This window comes from Thamnophis elegans, chromosome 3 (genome assembly GCF_009769535.1).
Source record: "Thamnophis elegans isolate rThaEle1 chromosome 3, rThaEle1.pri, whole genome shotgun sequence".
In the NCBI taxonomy this organism is placed as follows: domain Eukaryota; kingdom Metazoa; phylum Chordata; class Lepidosauria; order Squamata; family Colubridae; genus Thamnophis; species Thamnophis elegans.
The window spans coordinates 19,075,829-19,098,971 of record NC_045543.1 but is presented as its reverse complement, the minus strand read 5'-3'; the positions used below and the strand labels follow the sequence as shown (position 1 = coordinate 19,098,971).

Below are 23,143 nucleotides of genomic sequence, written 5' to 3'. Positions count from 1 at the left end.
TGATAGTGCTTGATTACCAGCCTATTCTGTATTTCAATTTATACAGTATATCATGTATGCTTTAATGTTACATGAATCTTTTAGGGGATTTTTTTTCTCTCGTTGTTGGACACTGCCTGGAATCACATTGTTTGAGCAGCCTTATGAATCTGGTAAATAAATAAATAAACAATCCCTTGTAGAGGAAGACTGGACAGTCTTTTGTTACAGTGGGGCAGAATGAGTGGTACCTACAACTGGTCCTTGGAGGTCCAGCATCACAGTGTCCTCACAGTTGTGTAATTGCATTCTGGGTGCTTAGCACCCAGCTCACAATTATGACATTGCAGTGAGCTGCGGTCATGCGAATTCTGGGGTTCCCTGCCAGTTTCCCACAAGCAAAATCAAAAGGAAAAACCGGCAGGAAGTTGGAAGTCAGAGTCACATGAAGCCCTTGTTTAATGACAATATCTGGGACTGCTGGAATTACTGTCACTAAGTGATGCAGTCACGTGATTCCATGCTTTATGGCTAAGCAACAGCAATTCCTGTCTCAATCACTATTATAAAGTGAGGATTACTCACATAAAACACAAAAATTCATATGAACCTTGTGAAAAAAATCTTTGAAAATAAATAAATAAAAATCAACCCCCCTCTTGGCTGCATTATCATTGCGTCCACTGCAGAGCTTGATTTGGTAAGTAGCAGAGCCTTGCGAATAAAAACATTTATTGTGCCATGAACTTGTTAATATGTCACTAGAATATATCACAGCAAGGCTGAGAAAGCAAAGAATGCTTTGTGTGCAATGTGTTACCTTCTACTGGAGTTTTGCTTCTTCCTTTTTTTCCCCCATACCCATATTGAAAGTCCTGCTGGGTAGGTATGTAAATTGTTTTACAAAGCAATTTAAATACTTGAAGTTTGGTGTTGGAGGAGACTTTTGAGTACACCATGGACAAAAGGCTCATTAAACAAATCAACCGAGAATTGTCGGGGCAAAATGATACGGTACAAATGATCGTACTTTGAACACATTATGTGAAGTTCTAGCTGTCTGAAAAAGACTAATGCTGGGAAAGGTGGATGGAAAGGGAAGAGGTTGTTCAGCAGCAAGGTGGATGGACTCCTTACGGTGATGATGAATGCACCATCTGAAGACTTGAAAGACCAGGTTAGAGATCTGTCGTAGAGAAAATTAAGAGGCAACATCGACGTGATGGCACATAAACAAAAGCTTTCATCTCGTTGGTTAACATAGGTAAGTGCCTCAAGCGTTATGCAAATATTTTTAGTAGTCAGACTATAATAGTATCCCATGTATGATGTTAGCAAACTGCATTTCAGCGGAATGGAACAGTTTAAAATCCTGTGGCATTCTAATATTGACAACAGTGAAATCTATAATGTAATCTAACACCTGAAACTTGGGGCCCAATCACTAAAATGTATGTTTATTTCCCGGCTCGGTTAGGAAGATCATTCCGGCCACTGAACAATTTTGTCTAATCAGTTTCACTAACCATGTAACCATTGAATAACTAAGCTTCTGTGAGAGTCATGTGTAACATAGCTTATAAAAACTAAAACTGTTATTACTTTAACAATATTGGGGAGTTGCTCCCCCATGCACTGGACTGATCTAGAAAAAAAGCAGTTTATAAATGCAACAAATGCATACTTCACATATACTGCAGGTACAAAATCAACCTGGAGACACTTTTTTCCTCTGTGAATCCAGGTTATTAGCCGACTTTCTCAGATTTTAATCTCTCTCAGTTGAGTTATGGTAGGAAGAAAAAACACTTGGAGTTGATTCCCCAACCTATTTAATTTGGCCTTGAAAAACCAGAAGGAACCTTCATTTATGCTCATGATATGAAGCAATATTTCCAACATCCAGTAGGTGGCAATTAAAGAATCAAGAATAGACAATGCTAGTGATAATAAAGGACCTATGAAAATATTGATTACCACAGATCGACAGCTAACAAGCCTATCCACAATTGTGTTTTATATTCATTTAACTTTTTAATTGAATGTTTAATGTGTTCAATATTTGTGTGACTGGTTTGGTATTTTGAGACCAGGATGCCTTTGGCTAGCCGGCCTTAGTGCTAAAATTTTGGACCCTGAAATCTTAAATTGCAATCAGTGCAGTAGATATTTTTCCCCCTAATAAAAATCATTGATACTACTGGTGCTTTTGGAGAATAAGCCTGCTCACTTTCATATAAAGGAATCATTTTCCAGGCCTGTTGTCAAGATTCAATAAAAACAGTCTGCTTAAGTGGTACTAGAATTAACAGCTGTAAAATAAGTTGGAAGTCTTGTGAAGATCTTCAGCATCAGAATATGATGAAAAGCAGAAACTTTGTCCTGTTGAGTACCTCACTACCATAATTCCTTCAGGTATTCTGATACTACCAGAAGGTTAAAATTCAGTTTTCTTTTAAAGCTGGGGTATCTAATTTTTGTATTGCTTGAGTAGTGGTGAGGACCTTATCACCAAACGTGAGTGAGACCAAAATAAAGTTGATTAGTGCACAATAAAAGCTAAATATATATTACATTAAAATTCATTGCTATAAAGGCTGTGAACATTTATTTTAGTTTCTTTTAATCCCACCTTTATTATATTTATCAACAATGCAAGGCAGCAATTATGTAGCTTGCCACTTAGGTATCAATGACTCAAAAATACAGTTCCATAGAAACTTTGGGGGTAGTTTAAGAAGCACATTCAATGCTTTTATGGGAGAACTGCAGCCAGTGTCCTTTTTTCATAAGCTGTGAGTGTTCAGTTTATCTCATAATAACATAGGAGTAGATGGCGCATTGGTGCTGTCAGCGTTCCAAAGTAGATTTTAAGGTACTACAAAATAAACTAATCTATAAGGAACAAAAAACTAGTTCCAATATAGACTTACAAGCATACTACTGTGTCTCCTCTGACAAACCTGTGTAACTCATAAACAAGCTATGCGGGAGCACATGCAGTTAACTACGGTATGTAGACAATGTAAAGTTTATTATTTTTTACCAAGATAATATATTTCTGAAGAACGCGCACACAATTATCTTCATACATTTCAAAATTCAGAAGGCAAGAATTCATGCTGATCTTAAGAAATCTTTTGGAACAGAAAGATGCTTTGTACTGATGTAAATTATATATTTAAAGGATGGTAAACTATTTCTAATTAGGGAGAAGAACAACATTTGAGGCAGTGACTTTACTAGTAAATACGGGATAGTTTAAATAAAGCTACTCTTCACCATACCACATTAGGTCAAATAAAATTCATCCTCTCTGGTTATTGTTGAATTTTTCAGCTATCTTCTGCAGTTCCAAATCCATAGCAGCCAGGTTTTCCAGTTCCTTCTCCTGTGATAATGGAAAAGGAAATCCATGTAGATTATGACCTTAAAAGCATACAACACTTTTTTTTTATTTTGAGCATTTGATTGTTAGACATTCATGCAATTGTACTGCATAGTGATCTTGGGTTTAGATTTAATTAGATTTGATTGTGGCTCATATGCAAGTATTATGTTTGGATTTTTAATTCTAATGTAGCTCTAGTTACTTTTTCTGGCTCTTCCAATAGCTTCTTCTATTAAAGCTGTATAAAATAAGCAACATATGTATGCACACGTGTGTGAGGACATCCAGGGACTGCTTTCACAACAGTCAAGAAATCGATCAGAAAAAAATACTCAACGTTCTATAAGAATTAAACATTCTATTTTACTAGATTTTAATTACCTATGTAATGTTTGCAAAATACTTGTAAAATATGGTTTTATTGCAATAAAATTTTGTAAATGCATAATCTCCCAACATCACTCAAGAAAACTGAGAAAGGAAATGTAGGGAAGAGTTCTAAATACTCCTGCATTCTATTTTTACGATTCATGTGATCCATTTCCGTAAGGAGAGCACGATGAAATTAATCTTACTTTCCATCAAAGCATAGTGATGATTCCTAAACATGGAGATCAACCATGTGATGTTAACCTGTGCCATTATCATGTTTGCGTACTATAGTAATTCATATTTTGTGTATTTATAGAGAACTACAGTTTCTCTAGGAATCAGTTTATAAGTGCCAATTGTTTACATTTTGCCAAAATGACCAGAAATCATCTTCATGCTTTTCTTCAGATTTTTAATTCTTCTCTGCATCCTCATGGTTGTCAAGAATATTTGGCACTGATCATTTGTCAAGTTATGTGGTCAGATGGTTTTCCCAGAACATGAATTTATAGTATGGCAGTTATGTCACTCCGTGCACACTTGCTTGTAGTTATTTCAGTGAGACATGATACACCATGTTGTGTAATATTGAAAGTCAGGATGTGTCATTCCTGAAAACGTAGGCAGCCTGAGAGAAATCTGACTATTTCTAAGTAGGAAGTATGGGAGGAAATGAGGCCTACAGCCCAGAATTTAAATGAACACATGAACAGAACAGAACAACAGATTTCAAATGAAATATTGGTTACTCAAAGTTTAAACAGGTCACTGTTGTGATGAGCAGTGTTGAGTGTCATGCAGCTAAGCACGTATCTATGTATATACACAGATGTATCTTGCTTGAGTGAAACCTTACATTAGGTGACTGGCCTGGGTCAAAGTATTCCCTATATATAACATTTTAATTAGTCCTCTTCCATATTACAGTGAAAAATGTAGTGAATGCCTTAAAAGCAATACTTGAAGCCTATGAGGAACATAAAACACTTGTATGTCTTAGCAGCAGTTACCAGTCCAGAAATGCAGCTATATTAACTAGATCAATTTAAAGCATGAAGAATGAGCCTATTGGCTTACAATCTGAATGCCTTTCTTAAAAAATATATATGTAGGACTTCTTGGAGCTTACCTTTTGTTCAGGTATTTTGTAAGAAGTAACATCAGAACTTAAGGTTTCACTCTAGCTTAGTCTATAACTAGAAAGATCGTTACAGATTATCCCCAGAAGAAAGTTCTTTGCAGAAAATCAGTCTTGCCTTAGCCAATGTTTTGCCATGCCATGACAAAGAAGTTGATTTAAACAGCATTGTACAAGTAGATTGTACAATTCTAGATATTTTCATTTCAAATAAGTTACTTGGAGTCTTAACATCTTCTGCACTAAATAAATCAGAACATGTCCTTAATTGACAGCTTCCTAGATATTTTTAACACTCAGGATTTTTCTTCCCTCCTCTTAAGATCCAGTTTTGCTGACAATGTCAATAGGGTAATTATGAAGCAACTTCAGCAGGTTGTGTCATTCCAGTGAAGTACAAGTGTAAATGATACCTAGACACAGAGAAGGCTAAGTGAAAAACAGCTAAAGCCAGATTATTAACTGGAACACATTGATGGTCCTGTCAGTTATTTGACGACTGTATGAAGCCTGAAATAACAGGGCTTCATACTTTTTTATCACATACAATGTTGTCAACATGATACTGAGAATATAACCCTAACGTACAATATGTTGCGCCTAGCCACATACTGTATTATTTTGCTGAAATAAAAGACTTTTTTAAGAAAAGAATTGTTCTAGCTTTCTTAGAAATCATAAAATAAATACCTCTTCTGGTGTCAGAGGCCTCTGATTAAATTTGTTCTTGCCACTTCTTATTACGTGTCCCCTTTCAACGTCTTCTTTTGAGCTGTAGAGTTCTGGAAATTCTGCAGATTTCTTCCGGTAGCTCAGAAGATGGGCCAGCTCATCCATTCTATCATACTGCCTTTTTGTCTCAGGTTTGTATAGCCTCTCAGGATTATTATTGCTGTCCTGTTTGGGGCTTAAGCTATCCAGGATCTGTTTCTTCTCCCACAAGTCATAATCATTATATTCAGGAAAGAATTCCCTCTTATTCAAGTGGGACTTGCGTTCTTCACTCTCCAACAGTGGATTGATGATGTCAGCGTTCTTGTCCACAGGTCTGTTTTTCCACCTGGGCTGTTGGGAATATAATGATGTTAAAGCTCTTTTTACATTTTCTACAAGATAGTGGCTTCTTGGGTAGCCCTCCTCTAGCAGAAGAGTCCTTTTATTCTCAAAGTGTTTTCCTCTCTCGCTGTAGTGTGGAGTTTCTAGCTCTCCGTCATTTCTGGCATAGTGTTTTTCTTCTTGGCTATTGAGTTGCTGCTCTCCATCTCCTTCTCTCTCTTTGTTTTGTGGTTTTGCCATCTCTAGCTGTATGCTTGGTTGGCCATGGTGCCGTTTCTCATTTATGCTATCATGGCTTTGTTTCATACCTCCATTTCCCTTCCCTGCTTTGCTGTAAGGGACCCTTACTTCATAGTGATGTCTGCTCTCCCTTGATGGCCCACCGAAAAGTCTTTTCCTCATGTACTGATACTGTTTTCTTTCATTTTCCTCGCTCTGTTGCTTCATGTCTTCATCACTGTCCTCTTGGCTGGGGTAGTGTTGATCCCAATATCCTTGGTTCCTGATCTCTCTCTCCATTTCCTCGGGCCTATGCATTTCAATAGCATTTCTTGGCTCCACAAAGTAATGTCCTCTCTCATAATGGTTGGGTTGATGACTCCTTTTACTCCAGAATTCACTTTCTTCCTCACTGGGCTCTTCAGATGAGCCTCTTTTTTCACCAATATGATGACTGTTGTATTCACGGGACTTACCCAATCTTGGTTTTCTTCGGTAATGTCCTGATTTGTGGTCTTGCTTCTCTGTTTCGCCACCGTCCCTCTCTGAGGAATCTTCAAATTCTTCATGAAAGCTATGACGATACTTTTCATTACTCTCCTCTTCTTCCTCCTCCTCCTCTTCCTTTTCCTCCTCCTCCTCCTCACTGTCTTCATTTTCCCTTTCTTGACTCTGAATTATTTCTTCCACATACTTTTGGCCATGAGAATGCTTGAAATCTCCCTCATTCACTTTTCCAGATGTAAGAATGGACTTTTTCTCTAGAGGCACAGATTCTATTTCTTCGCCGGCCTTTTTTTCCTTGCTTCCATCTTCATTGTGGTGATTTCTTTTGTAATTATCTTCCTCAGCTCCTTTTTCATTCTCTTTCTTTTCTTCTTCTTTATGGTCTCTATCCAAAGCATAAGAGGTCCCTTGGGAGGCAGTTTGTGGGTTGCTGCTTCCCCCTTTTTTTTTTCGTTTCCAGGTGCCACTTATCATCTCCTTCTGTCTGTCTTTTAAACTCTTCTTCACTCACATCTTGTTCTTCCCTCACAGTCCCTTCTGACTGCTTAGTTAATTCTTCTGATTCCGATAAGGTTCTTGTGCCAAGTTCCATGTCTTGCTGTACATTTTTCTCTTTTTGTTGTTCACCTGCAGCAAAACAAAATATGCTTCCTCATTATAATACAATTACATTTTCATGTTCATTGTGGATTACCTGTCTTCTGTCGCTGATTTTCTTCCACTTTTCCTTTCTCTTCAGGACCTCCCAAAGAGAATCAACAACCATGGGGGGGGGGGGTTCTTTGTACTATTATTACATTGTGCATACCTCACAATGGTCAGTGGTGACTTCATCACTTGCTCACTATTTCCCCAACATTTCCTCAACTCTCACCTGGCAACAGCCATGCCATCAAGCTGCGTGGCACGCCAAAACCGCGCTCAACTAAAGCGCGCCCGATTAAACCGCGTCGCTGACATCATCAACAGGGCGACAACAGCGAGCGCGGAGAAAGAAGGGCGCTTTAAATAGCGCTTTGAAAGCAAGTCGATTCAAGTTAAGGTAAGGGTTAGGTTTAGGGTTAGGTTAAGGGTTAGGGTTAGGTTTAGGGTTAGATTAAGGGTTAGGTTTAGGGTTGGGTTAGGGTTAGGTTAAGGGTTAGGATTAGGTTAAGGGTTAGGTTTAGGATTAGGTTTAGGGGGGTTAGGTTTAGGTTTAGGGGTTAATTTTAGGTTTAGCGTTTACAGCGTGCTTCTGTCTCCGCGCTGTTGTCGCGCTGTGATGACGTCAGCTACGCGGTTTCGTCGAGCGCCCTTTAGTTGAACGCGGTTTTGTGGTGGAACCATCAAGCTGTAGCAAAGAAAACAAAGGGGCTCTTCCATGAGCCCTATGGGATAGAAATCAGCAATTTTTGAATCCGTATTTACCATCTGAATGGATACAAATATTTAACCTGACCTTTAAAAAAAACCAGGTCACAGAATGCACTTACTCTTTTACAAGCATGCAAAGGTTCTTGCCTATAAACATTGATCTGTCAAGAAGAAGCTTAGAGACCTTTGCTGTTTTAGCTTGTCCTAGAACATGGGAATCCTTTTTTATGAATAAAGTTAACAATATGGTTGTATATATGTGTTCATGTCCCCTTTTAAAACTAAGTTGTTTAAAATGTTCCCAAGCCTGAGGGCTGAATTTATCAAGGGCCCCATTTCCTGGCTATATTTCTAACTGGCCAGGCATCTCAGCTACTGTGTACATTTATTTTGGATGCTTGTTTTATTGTTTTAAAATATTTTAGTTCCTTCATTGTAATATATTTTTTGAATTGTAATCCATCCAGAGTCATTGAGTGAGATAGCTGGCTATAAAACTGACTGGCTGACATTTTGCACCAAAACTTTATTCAGAAATCAAATACTAAATTTACCATTTACACTATATTGCCAAAAGTATTCGCTCACCTGCCTTTACTCGCATATGAACTTACTGTAAGTGAAATCCCATTTCTAATCCATAGGGTTCAATATGACATCGGTCCACCCTTTGCCACTATAACAGCTTCAACTCTTCTGGGAAGGCTGTCCACAAGGTTTAGGAGTGTGTTTATGGGAATTTGTGACCATTCTTCCAGAAGCGCATTTGTGAGGTCACACACTGATGTTGGACAGGTTTACGTGGCCTACCACTTCGTGGCTGAGTTGCTGTCCTTCCCAAACACTTCCATGTTCGTATAATACAGCTGACAGTTGACTGTGGAATATTTAGGAGTGATGAAATTTCACGACAGGATTGGTTGCACAGGTGGCATCCTATCACCGTTCCATGCTGGAATTCACTGAGCTTTTGAGAGCGACCCATTCTTTCACAAATGTTTGTAAAAACAGTCTACATTCCTAGGTACTTGATTTTATATATCTGTGGCCATGGAAGTGGTTGGAACACCTGATTCTGATTATTTGGATGGGTGAGCGAATACTTTTGGCAATATAGTGTATATTGTTTTATGTATCTCATGCCATAATATGTATATGTGTGTGTATTTGTGTGTGTGTGTTTTCATTCCAGTATAACTCTGGAACGCCTTGAGCAATTTCAACCAAACTTGGTACACAGATGACTTACCCTCTGTAAACAAATATTGTAGGGGTAAGATACCCCTAACATCCCTCAGGGTGTGTGTTCTGTTAAGATGCAGCCTGTTGTGCCTTAAAACAGCTTCTATTGTACTGCTGTAAAATGGCTTCAGTGGAGTTGCCATGGTAACGGCTTCACAGTACTCCACAAGGGGGCTTCCTCTGGTAAGGGGGAAAATCCAACACTAGAAATTATGTTTGGTCCGGACATTTTCAACAAGGCTTGATTATTTTTGAGGACAAATGTATTGCCATGATCAATGAAACATTACTGCAACTCCGCCTGCCTTCACCACTATAAGACCGACATGACATTCTTCAAGCAGATTACATATGAGAAAAGAACTACATCGAACAGCTTAGTGCAAATATTGCGGACAAGAAACCACTTCTAAACCAATCTAAATCAGAAAAAAGCATACCAAATGATCATGGATCAGCTAGCAAAACAAGGTGGTATCACTTTCCTTGACACTTTTGGGGACACCGGGAAAACATTTGTAACTAATTTAATTGCAGCCGAAATCAGAGCTTTTCCTGTCTAATACGGGATTAGGATAAATAAATACCCAGGCAATGCCAGGTTATCAGCTAGTATATTATAATAACACTAATATATTATAAAAACAATTCTTAGCCCAAACTTCTTGAGCAAGCACTAGGGGATTGAGGCAAGTGGATCTCCAGTCCAAATAAATTCCATTTTTAGATATTCTTCATCATGTTTTCTATTCAGACTTGTGTGTGTGTGTGTGTGTGTGTGTGTTTGTGTGTTGCTTGTGCCAGATAAGAATTCCATTTAACTGTGCATGTGGATTCATAATGAGTAACTGCACTTGGAATCCATTAACGTCAGCTTTCTGAAAATTAGTACTCACATTGCTATTTGCATTAACACTTGTACTCTTCAATGAGCCAGTTTTCAGCTAGATCTCACAGAATGGGTATGTTATAGGTTTCATTGTTTAGAGGCTTATGTTTGGTAGGCTGTAGGGACTTTCTGCCGTGGCACTTTAATTGTGGAATCTTCTCTCTCAGAGATAAGATTGACCACATCATTCATGAGTTTTCGAAAGTCCCTCAAGATCTGGTTATGCCAACAGACTTATGTCCCCAGGGGAATCAATGAAGTTGTGAGGTTGATTCCATTATCTTGGGAACAGACAGATGAAGGCTTCAAGGGTTTTAAGTGGGTTCTGACCTCTGTTACTTCCACCACTGAAGGGATTCTAAGCTTGAGTCTTGAGTCCATACCCCACTGGAGATTCCACCACAATATGATTCTTCAGAAAAGAAGCAATATATTTCAGCTTCCCTATAATGGGCTTGCTAGGAAGCTTCACTTTCCCAGAAATGCCTCCTACTACCTCCTATACATAGTGCCATATCTATTAGAGTCTACTTTAGGTAGTCAGATAAATTTAATAAATAAATAAGAAAGACTGTGGATTCTTAAGCCACTGTCAATTCCATTTACACTAGGAACTTGGAATATGTTTCTTCAGATATTGTTGAGCTACATTTCTCAACAATTTCTAGTAGTAATGGCAAGATTTGTTGGAAATTGTAATTGAGCAATTTTGGAAAGTCTCTCAGTCTACATTACATAAATATTACAATATTATATAATGTTCAACTAATATAAAGGCTAATGGAAAGTATGCTAGGTTTTTTTAAAGATACACACTTACTTTTCTTCAGAAGCTCCTTACACTGTGGATTAATAAGCGGAGAATTGCCTTTTGACAGACTGTTCAAAAGGACTTCTATAATACATCGGGTTATCTAGATCAAAAGCAGCAAAGGAAGATTCATTTAGTTTTGAAATATTTCAACCAAATATTCAAACTAATTAAAATCATAAACATGGAAAACAAATTTATAATTGGAAGATTCCAAGGGAGTAAGTAATCCTGAAGCAAAGGAAACTAAATTTCTAAGTTATTTAATAGTTGCTCAAAAAAAGAAAAAATGCCCAGCTAAAATAATAGCATCTTTATTTTCACCATCAGGATATAAACAAGAGGAGGAAATCCAAAAGTTTAGGCCAATAGATTTCCAAAGCATGTGACACCAACAAAAATGTTTTTTTTTTTCATATGCCTTACTTATTTCAAAGGGCCTCCAGCCCCACATGGAAACTTCAGCCATATTTTTGTGGCATCTAATCCCCATAGAATCATGCTGCTGAATTTTAGGTACAGTAGCTTTGTAGCCAGCTGGCCATCAACATTTTCTTCCCTCCTCATTAACACCATCTTCTTCCTGCACTGATCTCAATTTTAGTATCTACCGAGAAAGATATGGTGATCCTGCTTTTTTGAGAAGACAGAAAATATAAAAGGTTTAAAATTATATAAACACCAGTCAAATATCCTGCATTGTATTATGAAGTACTGCACAAATCCAGTTTTTATTTCATAAGATATGGCTAAGTTAATTCAGGGTCACTTATGGAAAGATTCTAGGTTAGGACACCATGATTTGGACTTGCCATGAAATACTGTGTAATAAGACATAGTAGCTGGAATTCCCATGACTTCAGTTAGAGTTAAGGTGTCTCAATGTAAACATTTTGTGTTCTTTTCTTAATATTGTAAAAATCGACTCCTAGAAGAGATGTTTTGGTTGACAACAGAAATATGGGAAGAGAATGAACATTTCTCTGGTTTGAACATCCATATGGAAATGTTGAATTGGGCACAATCCAGAAAAGAAATGCACGAGAGAAGAGGAGGCCACCAGGTTCATTAAATTATCTTGCTTACAAAAGACTCCTGTCCCTTGCTAAATTGTTCTGAAAGGTCCTTACTCCAAAGAAAGGCGTTGTCATCCATTAAAACATGGTAGTGCCTATGTATAAGGCACTTCGTATGTCTCTAGAGCATGCAATAATTTCTAATTATCTGTGAAAGGTGTCAGGTGCAAATAATCAGGACCATGTGTTAAGTTCCAATTAAGCTGATTTATTGCTCATGCCTATTCACAAGAATCTAGTCAACTATAATTCAAGAGGGGTTGAATTTAGATTGCTTGTGGGAATATAACAATTCTAAGCTGATCCCTCTCTTAACTCTGCCCCAGGCTCTGCCACTCCTTCTCCTACAAAAGTGACCTAATACATTTCACTTTTTAGATAAATACGTTTTCTGCTCACCATTTCTCCAGCATGGTCATCATTTTCTACTGGAGCTGAATGAATACCTATAAACCAAAAAGATAAACATTAGAAGAGAGTTTAAAATCACACCATTAGAAAAAGACAACTATACCCGCTTTGGTTTTACAGAATATTTCAAAGCATTTTTTTTCCAACCAAATAATAATTTCCATGCCCTAGTTTTAGGGCTCCCATATCACCATTTGCACAACCACACACCCTGCTCATTCTGATTTAACATAGTTCTCTTTATTTAAAAAGGTACTAGTAGGAGGTTAGAGAAACGATAGCAAGCAGCATCCGCTTTATTTCCAGCAGTGCAGAAACTGCATCTAATACATCTAGGAGCAGGCTAGCCAAGTGTGACAGAGAGCAGCCTGATGTGGTTATTTTGAGTTATTTGGATTGCCTGTATTTACAATGTACTGTATATACAACGATGCGTATTTGTACAGTGAAAATACAACCATGCATCAACACTGCAGTTTGTTGTGACTATGACTTGCAAAGCTAAAGCAATAACTAGTCTAAGTTTTTGAAGAGGCTTCCCTCCCCTCCCTTTGCATACTCACATGTAAGCAATACACACACACAGTGGTGGGATTCAGCCAGTTCTCATCTATTCGGTTGGTAACTTTCTAAGCAGTTTGGAGAACTGGTTGTTGGAAGAAATCTCATTTTGTTTTTTTTCCACTTTACAGGGCTAATCCTGTAAGGAAGGCAGGAAGGAAACATTCTGGGTGGTTTCTAGCCTAATCTTTATTGGCCTGCTTACAGAAACTGCCTCTTCGGTTAACCCTTATTACATTGTAACAGCTAAGGCAAAGCGCCATCGATGTGATTGACATTGAGTTGGCCGCACCCACCCAGTCACAAGACCACCAAGCCACGCCTACCCAGCTAGTCATTAGGGCAGAGGACCGGTTGTTAAATTATTTGAATCCCACCACTGCACACAAACATACAAACACACACACACACATACACACACAACAGAGAGAACTATTTGGTTTATTTTGTTTGGTTCCACTGGGTGGGTATTATTTCATTTTATAACTGTATCTTTGTTTAGATGCTTCTCCTTCCCAATATGAAAAGCAAATATTAGTTTACCACCCTGATTTGCAAGTCTTACTGAAGCTGATTTATATGATATTGTGATTTTTCCATTATCAATAAAGCATGTTATTTTGTATTATTCCACTAGCATGATTGTATGAAACCTTTTTTAAAAAGGTTGCTTGGGTTCAAATAATAACAGCTATAATGGACCAAGAAAGAAAAACAAGGAAGTAAGTATGATCAACTAAATATGTCAATATAATCTTTTAACTTTCACATTATTTTTGAATTATGATACCGTAGTACAGGGGTGGGTTCCTGCCAGTTCTAACCTCTTCTACAGAAGAGGTTCCACAAATCTATAGTGCTGTTTAGAACTGGTTCCAGCTCCCTCCCTCCGCCCATCCACACATCATCCAGAGTGTTGGAGTTGAAGTCCACAAGTTGAAGTCCACAAGTCTTAAAGCTGTCAAGTTTAAACACCCCTGGGTTTTTTTTTCTAAAGGGTTAGGGGTGCAAGGGTCTTGTAACTTGACAGCTTTAAGACTTGCGTGCTTCAAATGCCAGAGTTTCTGAGCCAACATTTTGGTTGCTAAGCAAGAGCGTTGTTAAATGAGTTTCACCACATTTTATGTTGCCACGCCCACCCAGTCACATAGTTGGCAAGCCACTCCCACAAAGCAGGCCACACCTACAGAAGAGGATCTAAAAATTTTTTGAAACCCACCACTGCCGTAGTACCAATGCAAAAGTCCCTGGCAAGTTGCCAGATCGCATTGGGAGTGTCTCTTTCCCCACCTTAGTGTGTCAAGGGAATGCTGGTTCATGTTCTCTGCCTCTGTGTTTGAAATCATCCCACCCTCTCCCTCCCCCCACTCCCACATAAGTGCCTGCCTCCATCTGCAATGCAGGCAGTAAAAAGCAGATGCAGACACAGCACCAATATAAGCAAATTGGTTTGCTCACACAGTTTAATCATGAATGAACATCTAACGTTCAGCCATCCATCAGGCAGGACATTAATTGGTAGTGCAAACCCCATGGGTGCCCGCCCAAGCCGTGTTCAGAAGAGTAGGTGGCGTAATTTCTCACCCTCGTCCCAAAATCCGTTTGCAGCTTTGATGCTACAAAGGGCTAAGGTATACTTTTGGAGAGAGAGAAAATGAAAACAGCATTGATGGCCCGGTTGGATCATTCCAGCCTCTTCCAAGTGACAATGCCTATTAAATAAGGTGCAGTGATCGAACATGATATTTGATACTTCATAAAAGAGGGAACGATATGGTGTGAGAGTAAATTAGAACAGGCTTTGAATAAAATATTGGAGAAACCCTTTGGGCACTTGGCACGTATTCCATTTTTCCTAGCATGTATCCTCTGGTAAAATTGCTTTTTACTTCAAGATATTTGTCATCTGTCAGCAGAACTGCCAGTGGTATAGGAGATAGCTGCAACTTCCGCTTAAAGGGTCTTGTTCATCTTCAATCATTTATATGGGGAAGCTGGTTTGGTCCTGAAAGTTAAAGAACTCATGATCTAGAGTAAAAAAAAAAATGCCCACATGCAATCACCTACCTCCTATAATTATATAGAACCCCATCATTTATCCCTTTCCCGCTTAACAAGTAGTCAAACCACAACCTGCATCAATCCCTTTAATTCTGTTTTGTGATACCGCCCATCCCCGGGGTGTCAAACTGGCGGCCCACGAACCGTATGCATCACATGCAGGCCATGCCCACCCCAGCTCCATGAATGGGGAAAACGTTGTGAAACATCACATGACGGCAACGTGACATGACACGTTTGACACCCATGTCCTAGAGGATTGAAATTTTGCAGTTGTTTAAATAAACCTCAATGCTTTTAATTGCTTCATGAAAATCACTACAAGCATTAAAGGCACACATTGTATTATTTTTTTATTACGGTCATCATCATCTAACTTCTGATGTTATTCTCCTTTTTTTAAAAAAAAAAACCATGATTCCCGCTTGGTGAAGGGGACCTCTGGTCCCTATAGTTTGGGTCAAAATACTGTTACAGAACTTCCTCAATGTGATTTAAAAGGATGCCAACAATTGTCTAGAAGAAAACACAGCAATTAGTATTAGTTATTAGAAGGGTATAACATAACACATCAACATTCTACTTAATACCATCAAAGATGGCAAAGACTTGTTCTTTGCTTCCCCAAAAGGCATGACTTGACCTAAACAGATATTTTAGTTGAACATTACAAGAAATGTCTTCATGGTGAGAGAATGAAGTTTGAGACGTGGCATGCTAGAAGAGCAGTACCCTTGCCTTCAGTCCCCTCTGTAGAACTGGATTATTTCACAAGTGGGAAGTTTTTATTATTTTTTCAGGAGACCAGGGTAACAGGAAATTGAGCTGTCAGGTTATTTGTCACTGAAGCAAATGAGAAAGGGATTTCTAATATTATTGATACTGCCTCCTCCTATATTTTTTATGAACATAACGATAAGCTTATTGGGATATTTCTAGCTGAAAGTTAGCACAAAAAAAGCATTGTCATTATCTGGCCATTCGTGGATGAATGTTGGCATTGCAGTCCAGGGAAGAGATTGTTCTTAACTAGATTTCATAGCTGCCCCATAAATAAAGGAGTTATAATGCAAGAGCACTATAATGGAAAGCCAAATGCTGTGCCAGATCTGACACTCAAGCCAAACTCTGCCATATGTTCCAGGACTCCAATCCTCATCATACATGAGGACTGACCATGATGCTGAGACTGCTGGAAAGGACTGAAATTCACCACCTCCTAAACTAACTGCCATTCAAAATGCTTACAAAGGAAAGCATGGTAGGAAGCAAGTGGAATTGCTGTTGAGTTTAATTCCCTAACAGTAATTTAAGCACTGAACACAAAATGCTACCATCTGTCAGCTGGCAAAAGAGCATAGAAGACTATTTATTTGGACCATATCCCTGAAGCACCATTGAGTGTTTCTCTCTCCCTCTCTCCCTCTCCCTCTCCCTCTCTCTCTCTCTCTCTCTCTTTCCCTCTCTCCCCTCTCTCTTTCTTTCTTTCTTTCTCTCTCTCCCTCCCTTCCCTCTCTTTCCTTATATAAACACTATATTAAGATTACAATATTGTTCACCAATATTTATGTTGATGTTTTTCATGGTGGGATGCCACTTGGACCAAATGGAAGGAATTCTAGATTCTAGACCAAAATCCTTCTTTTGTGGTGTGGCTGCAAAGAAGGTTGGATACAGATCTGACATTCTTTTGATCCTGTGTGATAGGTTCACACAGTACAACATACAACAAACTCTAGTGTCTGTATTGAGTCCAGCTGGAACGCATCTGTTTTGGATTTCCCCTCCTGTCTGCATCTTTTGTGCCCCACTCTGTACAGTTGGAGAATCTGTGGACCAAATTTGAAATGGAAGGGATGCAGGGGGGAAAAGGGAAGGGGTAATGAATCTCATTTCTAATGCATGAGAAAAAAAATCTACATGGGATGTAGTCCTCTTATTTCTTTTAATTGGAGGAAAATCTTGAGGGATTGTACCAGAGGTGGTATCCTCTGATTGTACCAGAGGATGTCATCATGGATCTTCTGTGCATACGCATACACTCCCACAACCGAATCAGTAGTGAAGATAAGAGGATACCATTACTGGATTGTACCCTACAATTTCATGTGTAGATTAACAAACACTGAGGTCCATGTGAGGAACAGTTACTACTCATTAAGCTGCTAGATCCTGATAAAGGTCAAAGCAATGTTTCAATAAATTGCTATATTGCAACATTAAATAACAGTGAGATAAGAGGTCAAAAGGACCTGTCTAAAGTGGTGACGTTTGGGGAAGGAAAATTCATCACCAGCAGAAGGGTGTCCTTTAAGCTACATTCAATTTTTGCTAGTTCCAAATGTTGATAAACTCAGAAAGCATCAATGCACTGGCTGTTCTTTCTTCAACTTGTATCAAACGTTTAACTAGCACATAAGAGAATCACTAAGCGTGAAGTTTTATCCTGACATTTTCTACAGCTAATTAAAATATATATCAACTGCAATGGCCATTGTTTAGCCAGGATCTGAGTGTTTAATACAGACTGAGAAATTTAAGAAAAGGTCTTGTCTCAAAGCTGTGAGGCTACATGAGATTTAAAAGACAATGCATTTGACCAAGGAGGAAGTATATTGAAGATGGGGGCTACAACCCTTTGCCATAAGCTGTGCAAGCTGAGGATAAAAAAGGAATTGAGATCCAAAACAGGCATCCATTAAAGAATAGCGTAAACATTTGACCCAATATAAGATAACTTCCCAAATTTGTTGCAAAAATCATAGTTTTAATTCCAGGCATGGGCAATTCTGTTTACTCCCTACTGTCGGGATCCTTCCGTTTTAAATCTCAGACCAAAAATAATGAAAATTTCATTTTGAGAATATAATTCTATGAAATAAAATTTTAGAGCAATGGCAAGAAATTGTGTTTTTCTAAGTCCTGAGTCCTGTCTTGGATTAAATGGAACATTAAGAAATTGTTTAATATAATTGTTGTGACTGATATGATTACAATCCATATTAAGCAACACACACAACATAGTTGCTTCTTTTGTCTGTGTTGTTGTCTGTTGAAAAGCTATACTATTATACATAAAGGTTGATGTCCTCCTTGGCATGAGGTGGGTGTAGTTCTATAAGATATGACAACTGTACATGTATAATACATGAAGATAGCATCTTCCCATTACAATGCAGTTGTTCAGGATTAGAGAAAATGGGTCACATTGAACAGAAATAACTCTCAGTGATGGTGATAAATTACTGTTACTGCTGGTAGGAACAATATCACCTCAGATTACTAGAGATCCATCTCCCAGCAAACAACTTTATTAATTTATATCCTAAAGCTATGAAAATATACACATGTTGTGCCTTTCTCTACCAAGTATGCTATACTTGCTTATTTTTCATTAGATGAAACATTAGAGTTTTGTTTCGGCATACAACAGTGAGTTCAGGTGGATCAGCCACCATATTGTTCCTTAACTTTGTACAAGTCTATATATCCCATTAAAGTTAATTAAGGTTACGGTAATTGCAGCTATCTGAAAACAGCACAAAATAAATGACCCTAATTTGCTAATGCAGAGCAAGCCTTCTCATAGTAGGAGGCGCTCAAGAACATGGTGTGTGTGTGTGTGTGTGTGTGTGTGTACACAACACACACACAAACACATACCAACTTCCACTCATGCAAAAATCTCACCATATGGTTCTGAGTAGGTCATTATCGCTAAACCTAATCTAATTCATTGGGTTATGTCTCACTATTATCAAAGCTGCAAAATAGATTGCCTGGGGACAAACATTATAGTAAAACAGATTAATAAATAATCAGGCTCCCTGCTAGTTGCCTGTTCTTGCTTCTATTATATTTAACCTACAGCAGAGAATTATTCATACATCATACTGGAGGCAATCCAGGTTGGATGACTCCCTGGAGTCAATACATCTTCTAGGACCCTCTTCTAAGGTACATGAATGCTTCATTAATCCTCAACAGCAGGTATGCCAATCACTCAGACTATGAAAGCAACTAAAGTTAATCTTCCAGTTGGTACAAAAGCCACTGACCAGTACAGATACTGTTAAAGCCTGTAAGATTTGGATGCTGATGAAGTGTTTTAAGTTAATGAAGTCAAATGAATTTTAGCCAGTGTGTGAGGACTGTAGTGGTGGTAAAGAACCTGAAATATTGTGACTGAGTAATATACAAATATACAAGCATCCTTCCTTCCTTCCTTCCTTCCTTCCTTCCTTCCTTCCTTCCTTCCTTCCTTCCTTCCTTCCTTCCTTGCCTTGGTTACCACATTGCCAGCAATAGAGCTATGCATTGGAGCATCCTCAAAAATGGAAAAAGCATCAGCAATATATTATCCCTATGTTTCCAATACTGAAAAGAGGGATGGAAGGCTTTTTATCCTTGGTGTGGTCAGGAATCCTCAGGTGAGAGAGGACAAGGGAAAGAAGTTTGAGTGGGCAGTCAGAAAAAGGCTTTGGAAGTGCAGGGACCTCTCCATTCTGTTTATTAACCCAATTAGTCCTGTTCCCACCCACCCCCCAACTTTTTGGGTACTGCAGACTAGTTCGGTGGAGAGCACATTTTCTGCAGACCAGGTGGGGGTGTAGTTTCGTGGTTCTATATGTGCAAAGGGGATTCCACTTGCTTGCATGGATCAGTCCCTGACAGGCCATGGATTGGTGCTGGTCCATGGACCAGGAGATTGAGAATTCCTGAACTAATCAATAGCAACATGATACCAATGGCATCAGGGAGAATTCCTTGCTCTGCTGACATTATCAAACTTCAGAAGCAATAATAATATATGATATTTCTCCACATTTCTTGCTTAAACTGGATTTAATTTGAGAATAATATGCCTTAGGGATCCCTGAGAAAACTTTGAACACTCTCATATTCTGTATGTATGATGCGCATATATATACTGAACAATTTTTTACTTATATACGTGTGGCTAATGCTTCCTCTTCATTCCAGAAAATTAAGAGTGATTGAATATAGAATATTATATTGACAAATAGATGTTCATGAGAACATTTAATGGGAATTAAAGGTTTTGGGGAACTCTTATGAATAAGACAGTTTTTGGTATGTCACAAGATAATGGAATTATAGAATTAGCCATTCAAATTGTTCTGCTTGGTCATGCCTTAACTTAAATATAGAGCCAAGGTATAATTTTTACATGCAGTTCTAAATCATTCTTGAAGATTACAGTACAATAGTAAATGACCAATTAGCTATTTATCTTTGATTCTATATTTCTTTGTGGAGGGATTAAATTATTACATCTTTACACTGTTACAACACTTGATTTCAAACTACTGTACAATATATATGTCAAGTTATATTCTGGGACAACTCCTAGTGAGTATAGAATGATAAACTGACTTTTCTCTTATATAAAAATGCTAACTTGTAAGCCTCATTAAATTCAGTGGTGCTGATACTCTGCTAAGTACATAGAGCCTATAGGGGAATTGAGATTTGCATTTCATTATTGTAACAAGTAGAGTTCAATCGAGATTCAATCATAATAGATTAGACTGAATAAAATGGTAGGGGCTTAAACTGTCCATTCCCATTCTGATTCCAATTCATATAATGGATTTATTTTTACTAGATCCGGGATAAATTTCTGATATATAGGCATGAGATTTTACACAACACACACAATTTGGTCAACATCTGCATACATTTTTGTTTAATTACTTTTCTGCATGTGCAGCATTCAGATGTACAAAGATGTGAAGTTCAAGAATCATATTTTTCCATTCTCGCTAAAACTTTAAAACCTGAAAAACAAAATCTACACACTTGTAAGGGGAAACAAGACTTTAAAAAAAAAAAAAGAGGTCTAAATGCCACAGGTTTTAAAGGAAGAGCAACAATACTTAAACAGTGACAATTACCCTCAAGAGTACTTCTGTTAAAAAATAATTGCTTTTATTTGATGACAACTAAGCAGCATTTTCTTAATCGTCTGCTTGTTCAAGCTGATGGAGAAAAGTCAAACGTTATTTTAAAAGCATAATAGCTTTTTATACGCTTTTGTCAATTGATAAAACACAGAGCCACTAGTAACATTCCTGTCAAATTACTGGATATTACTTTTCTTCAGTGATTTTAATAGTTAGATTTTTTTTTTAAAAAAGATCTTACTTCCAAAAAGCATGATCTGAACATTTGCTTAATATATATAATCATTGAAGAATTAAAAACCATATATTTATATATTTAAAAACACAAAAAGAACAAACATGTACCTGCACTCAATAACTACACAAAAGTTTCCTTCTTGCCTCTTTTCTCATATACAAGTTAAGAGACAAATACGGATACAAATATGTCCATTCACACATGTATACAGACACACACTGCATTAATTACCTCCAGCCTCAGTATCTTCTCTTTTCCTCCGCCCACCCCCCCAAAAAAACGCATCCCAGTTTATGGATGGGTTGTTCTCACCTGGGAAATCTAGTGCACGTCTGAAAGGCAGAAGCTGCCCATTGACTGGATATACCAACATACTTGTGAGATTTTGGCTCTGCTAATTTGCACAGCAGTGAATCTGGCTGGAGCTTCCTTCAGCAAAGACGTGGAAACGCTCTAGCTATCATTAATCATTAAGTAGACCACGTATGCCGTGCATCCACATTCTTGTTTCTGTCTATGTATGATAAGAGCATGTATTGGTGATAATTAATAAAACTTCTAGCCCAAACATTTTATATGAGATAGAGCCACAGGCAGACTGATATATCAGCTGTTCGTTGTCAGAAGACGACTTCCCTGTGCCAATTCTCAACCAGTACAGAAGCTCTTGGTTGGTGAGGGCTGTGGAATTCCCACTGAGCTTTTTCCGCGCTCGGCAATCCCTCCGCGGTCCTCAATCCCATAGCCGCTGTCCAAGGTGCTGATCCAGGTCGGACTTACCTGCCAGAGCTGCGATTCCGAGCAGGCTGAGCAGCGCCACGCGAGGCACCATGGCCGGCGGAGCAAGCAAGTTGGCACGCAAAGGCTTGAAGCTTCTTCGTATCAGCTCTCTTCTACGAGCAGATCCAGGCTATTTAAGGGAGGGAGGGGGGGATACGCGCCTGAGTCAAGCGGAGGAAGGAGGGGAGTGTTTTGCGTCAGAGGTGGACCCCAAAGGAACGGGGCGGAGAATTCCTGAGATGGCCTTAAAGACCCTCCCTTAGAATCCGCTAAGGAAGGACTCCCACCACCTCTCCATCTTTCCGTTTGCCGCAGAAAGCCTCCCCCCCTCCCCAATTCCCACTCCGGTAGGATGGACCTTATTTCTCAGAGAAGGTAAAGCCCCCCGCCCCCCAATCCTTTCGAATTAACAAGCACTGTTACCAAGAAGGCCACCTGCACCCTACCTCCACCCCATTTCGAAATACAAGTGTCCCCTTTCTATCCTCATCCAAGCCTCCCACGCTGCTTGGCCTGATATTTTCCTTTTGATCTCCACCCAAGCAGAGTCCTTGCGAAGCTCTTTCGGTAGCTTCTTCCTAAGCCTTCCTTTCTACTGTGACTAGGATTTCTAAACTATGGCTTCCATTCCCCAAAAGGAGAGGTCTTCTTTTATACACGGATAGAGAGCGAGACGCCCACATGAATCTGCTTATAGAATACAAAATGTGAGGTACAAGGCAAACTGCACAGTCCCTAAAGACAATCGTCTGTGTCCATGCGAAGCCTTGAATGCTTAGGAAACTCTGGCTGTTCGATACAAGCTCATTAATGAAAAGCCCTCTTCCCCTTTCACTCACTGGTCCGCTCCCCCGCCCTCCCGCCCACACACCTTCTCTCTCTCTCCCTCCCTCCCTCCCTCCCTCGCTCCTTTATTCTCAGCAGAGATATTCAGTCCGTGCGCCCCCATTCGTGGCTTTTGTGCTTTTTGTCTCGCTTCATCCCAGAGGGATTCAAGGGATGAGAGAATGATCGCATCTTGAAAGGGTTCCGCCAGCAGAAATTTACGTCCTGTTTATTCAGGCGTTTGTTATGATGTGGAGGAAAATGGAAGGAACCCAATGAGAAAAGGGACGGCTGCCTGCTGACGTCC

At 38.9% G+C, this 23,143-nt stretch overlaps 1 protein-coding gene across 1 annotated transcript; it reads right to left on the bottom strand.

Annotated features, from left to right (window-relative positions):
• Window positions 1-1,446: 1,446 nt before the first annotated feature.
• Window positions 1,447-22,152, bottom strand: CHGB (chromogranin B). The gene is given in 6 exon segments (XM_032212710.1): window positions 1,447-3,370; window positions 5,571-7,112; window positions 7,114-7,289; window positions 10,967-11,060; window positions 12,433-12,479; window positions 22,012-22,152. Coding segments are annotated over 6 exon segments (1,995 nt in total). The 5' UTR covers window positions 22,064-22,152; the 3' UTR covers window positions 1,447-3,286.
• Between the last annotated feature and the right edge of the window lie 991 nt (window positions 22,153-23,143).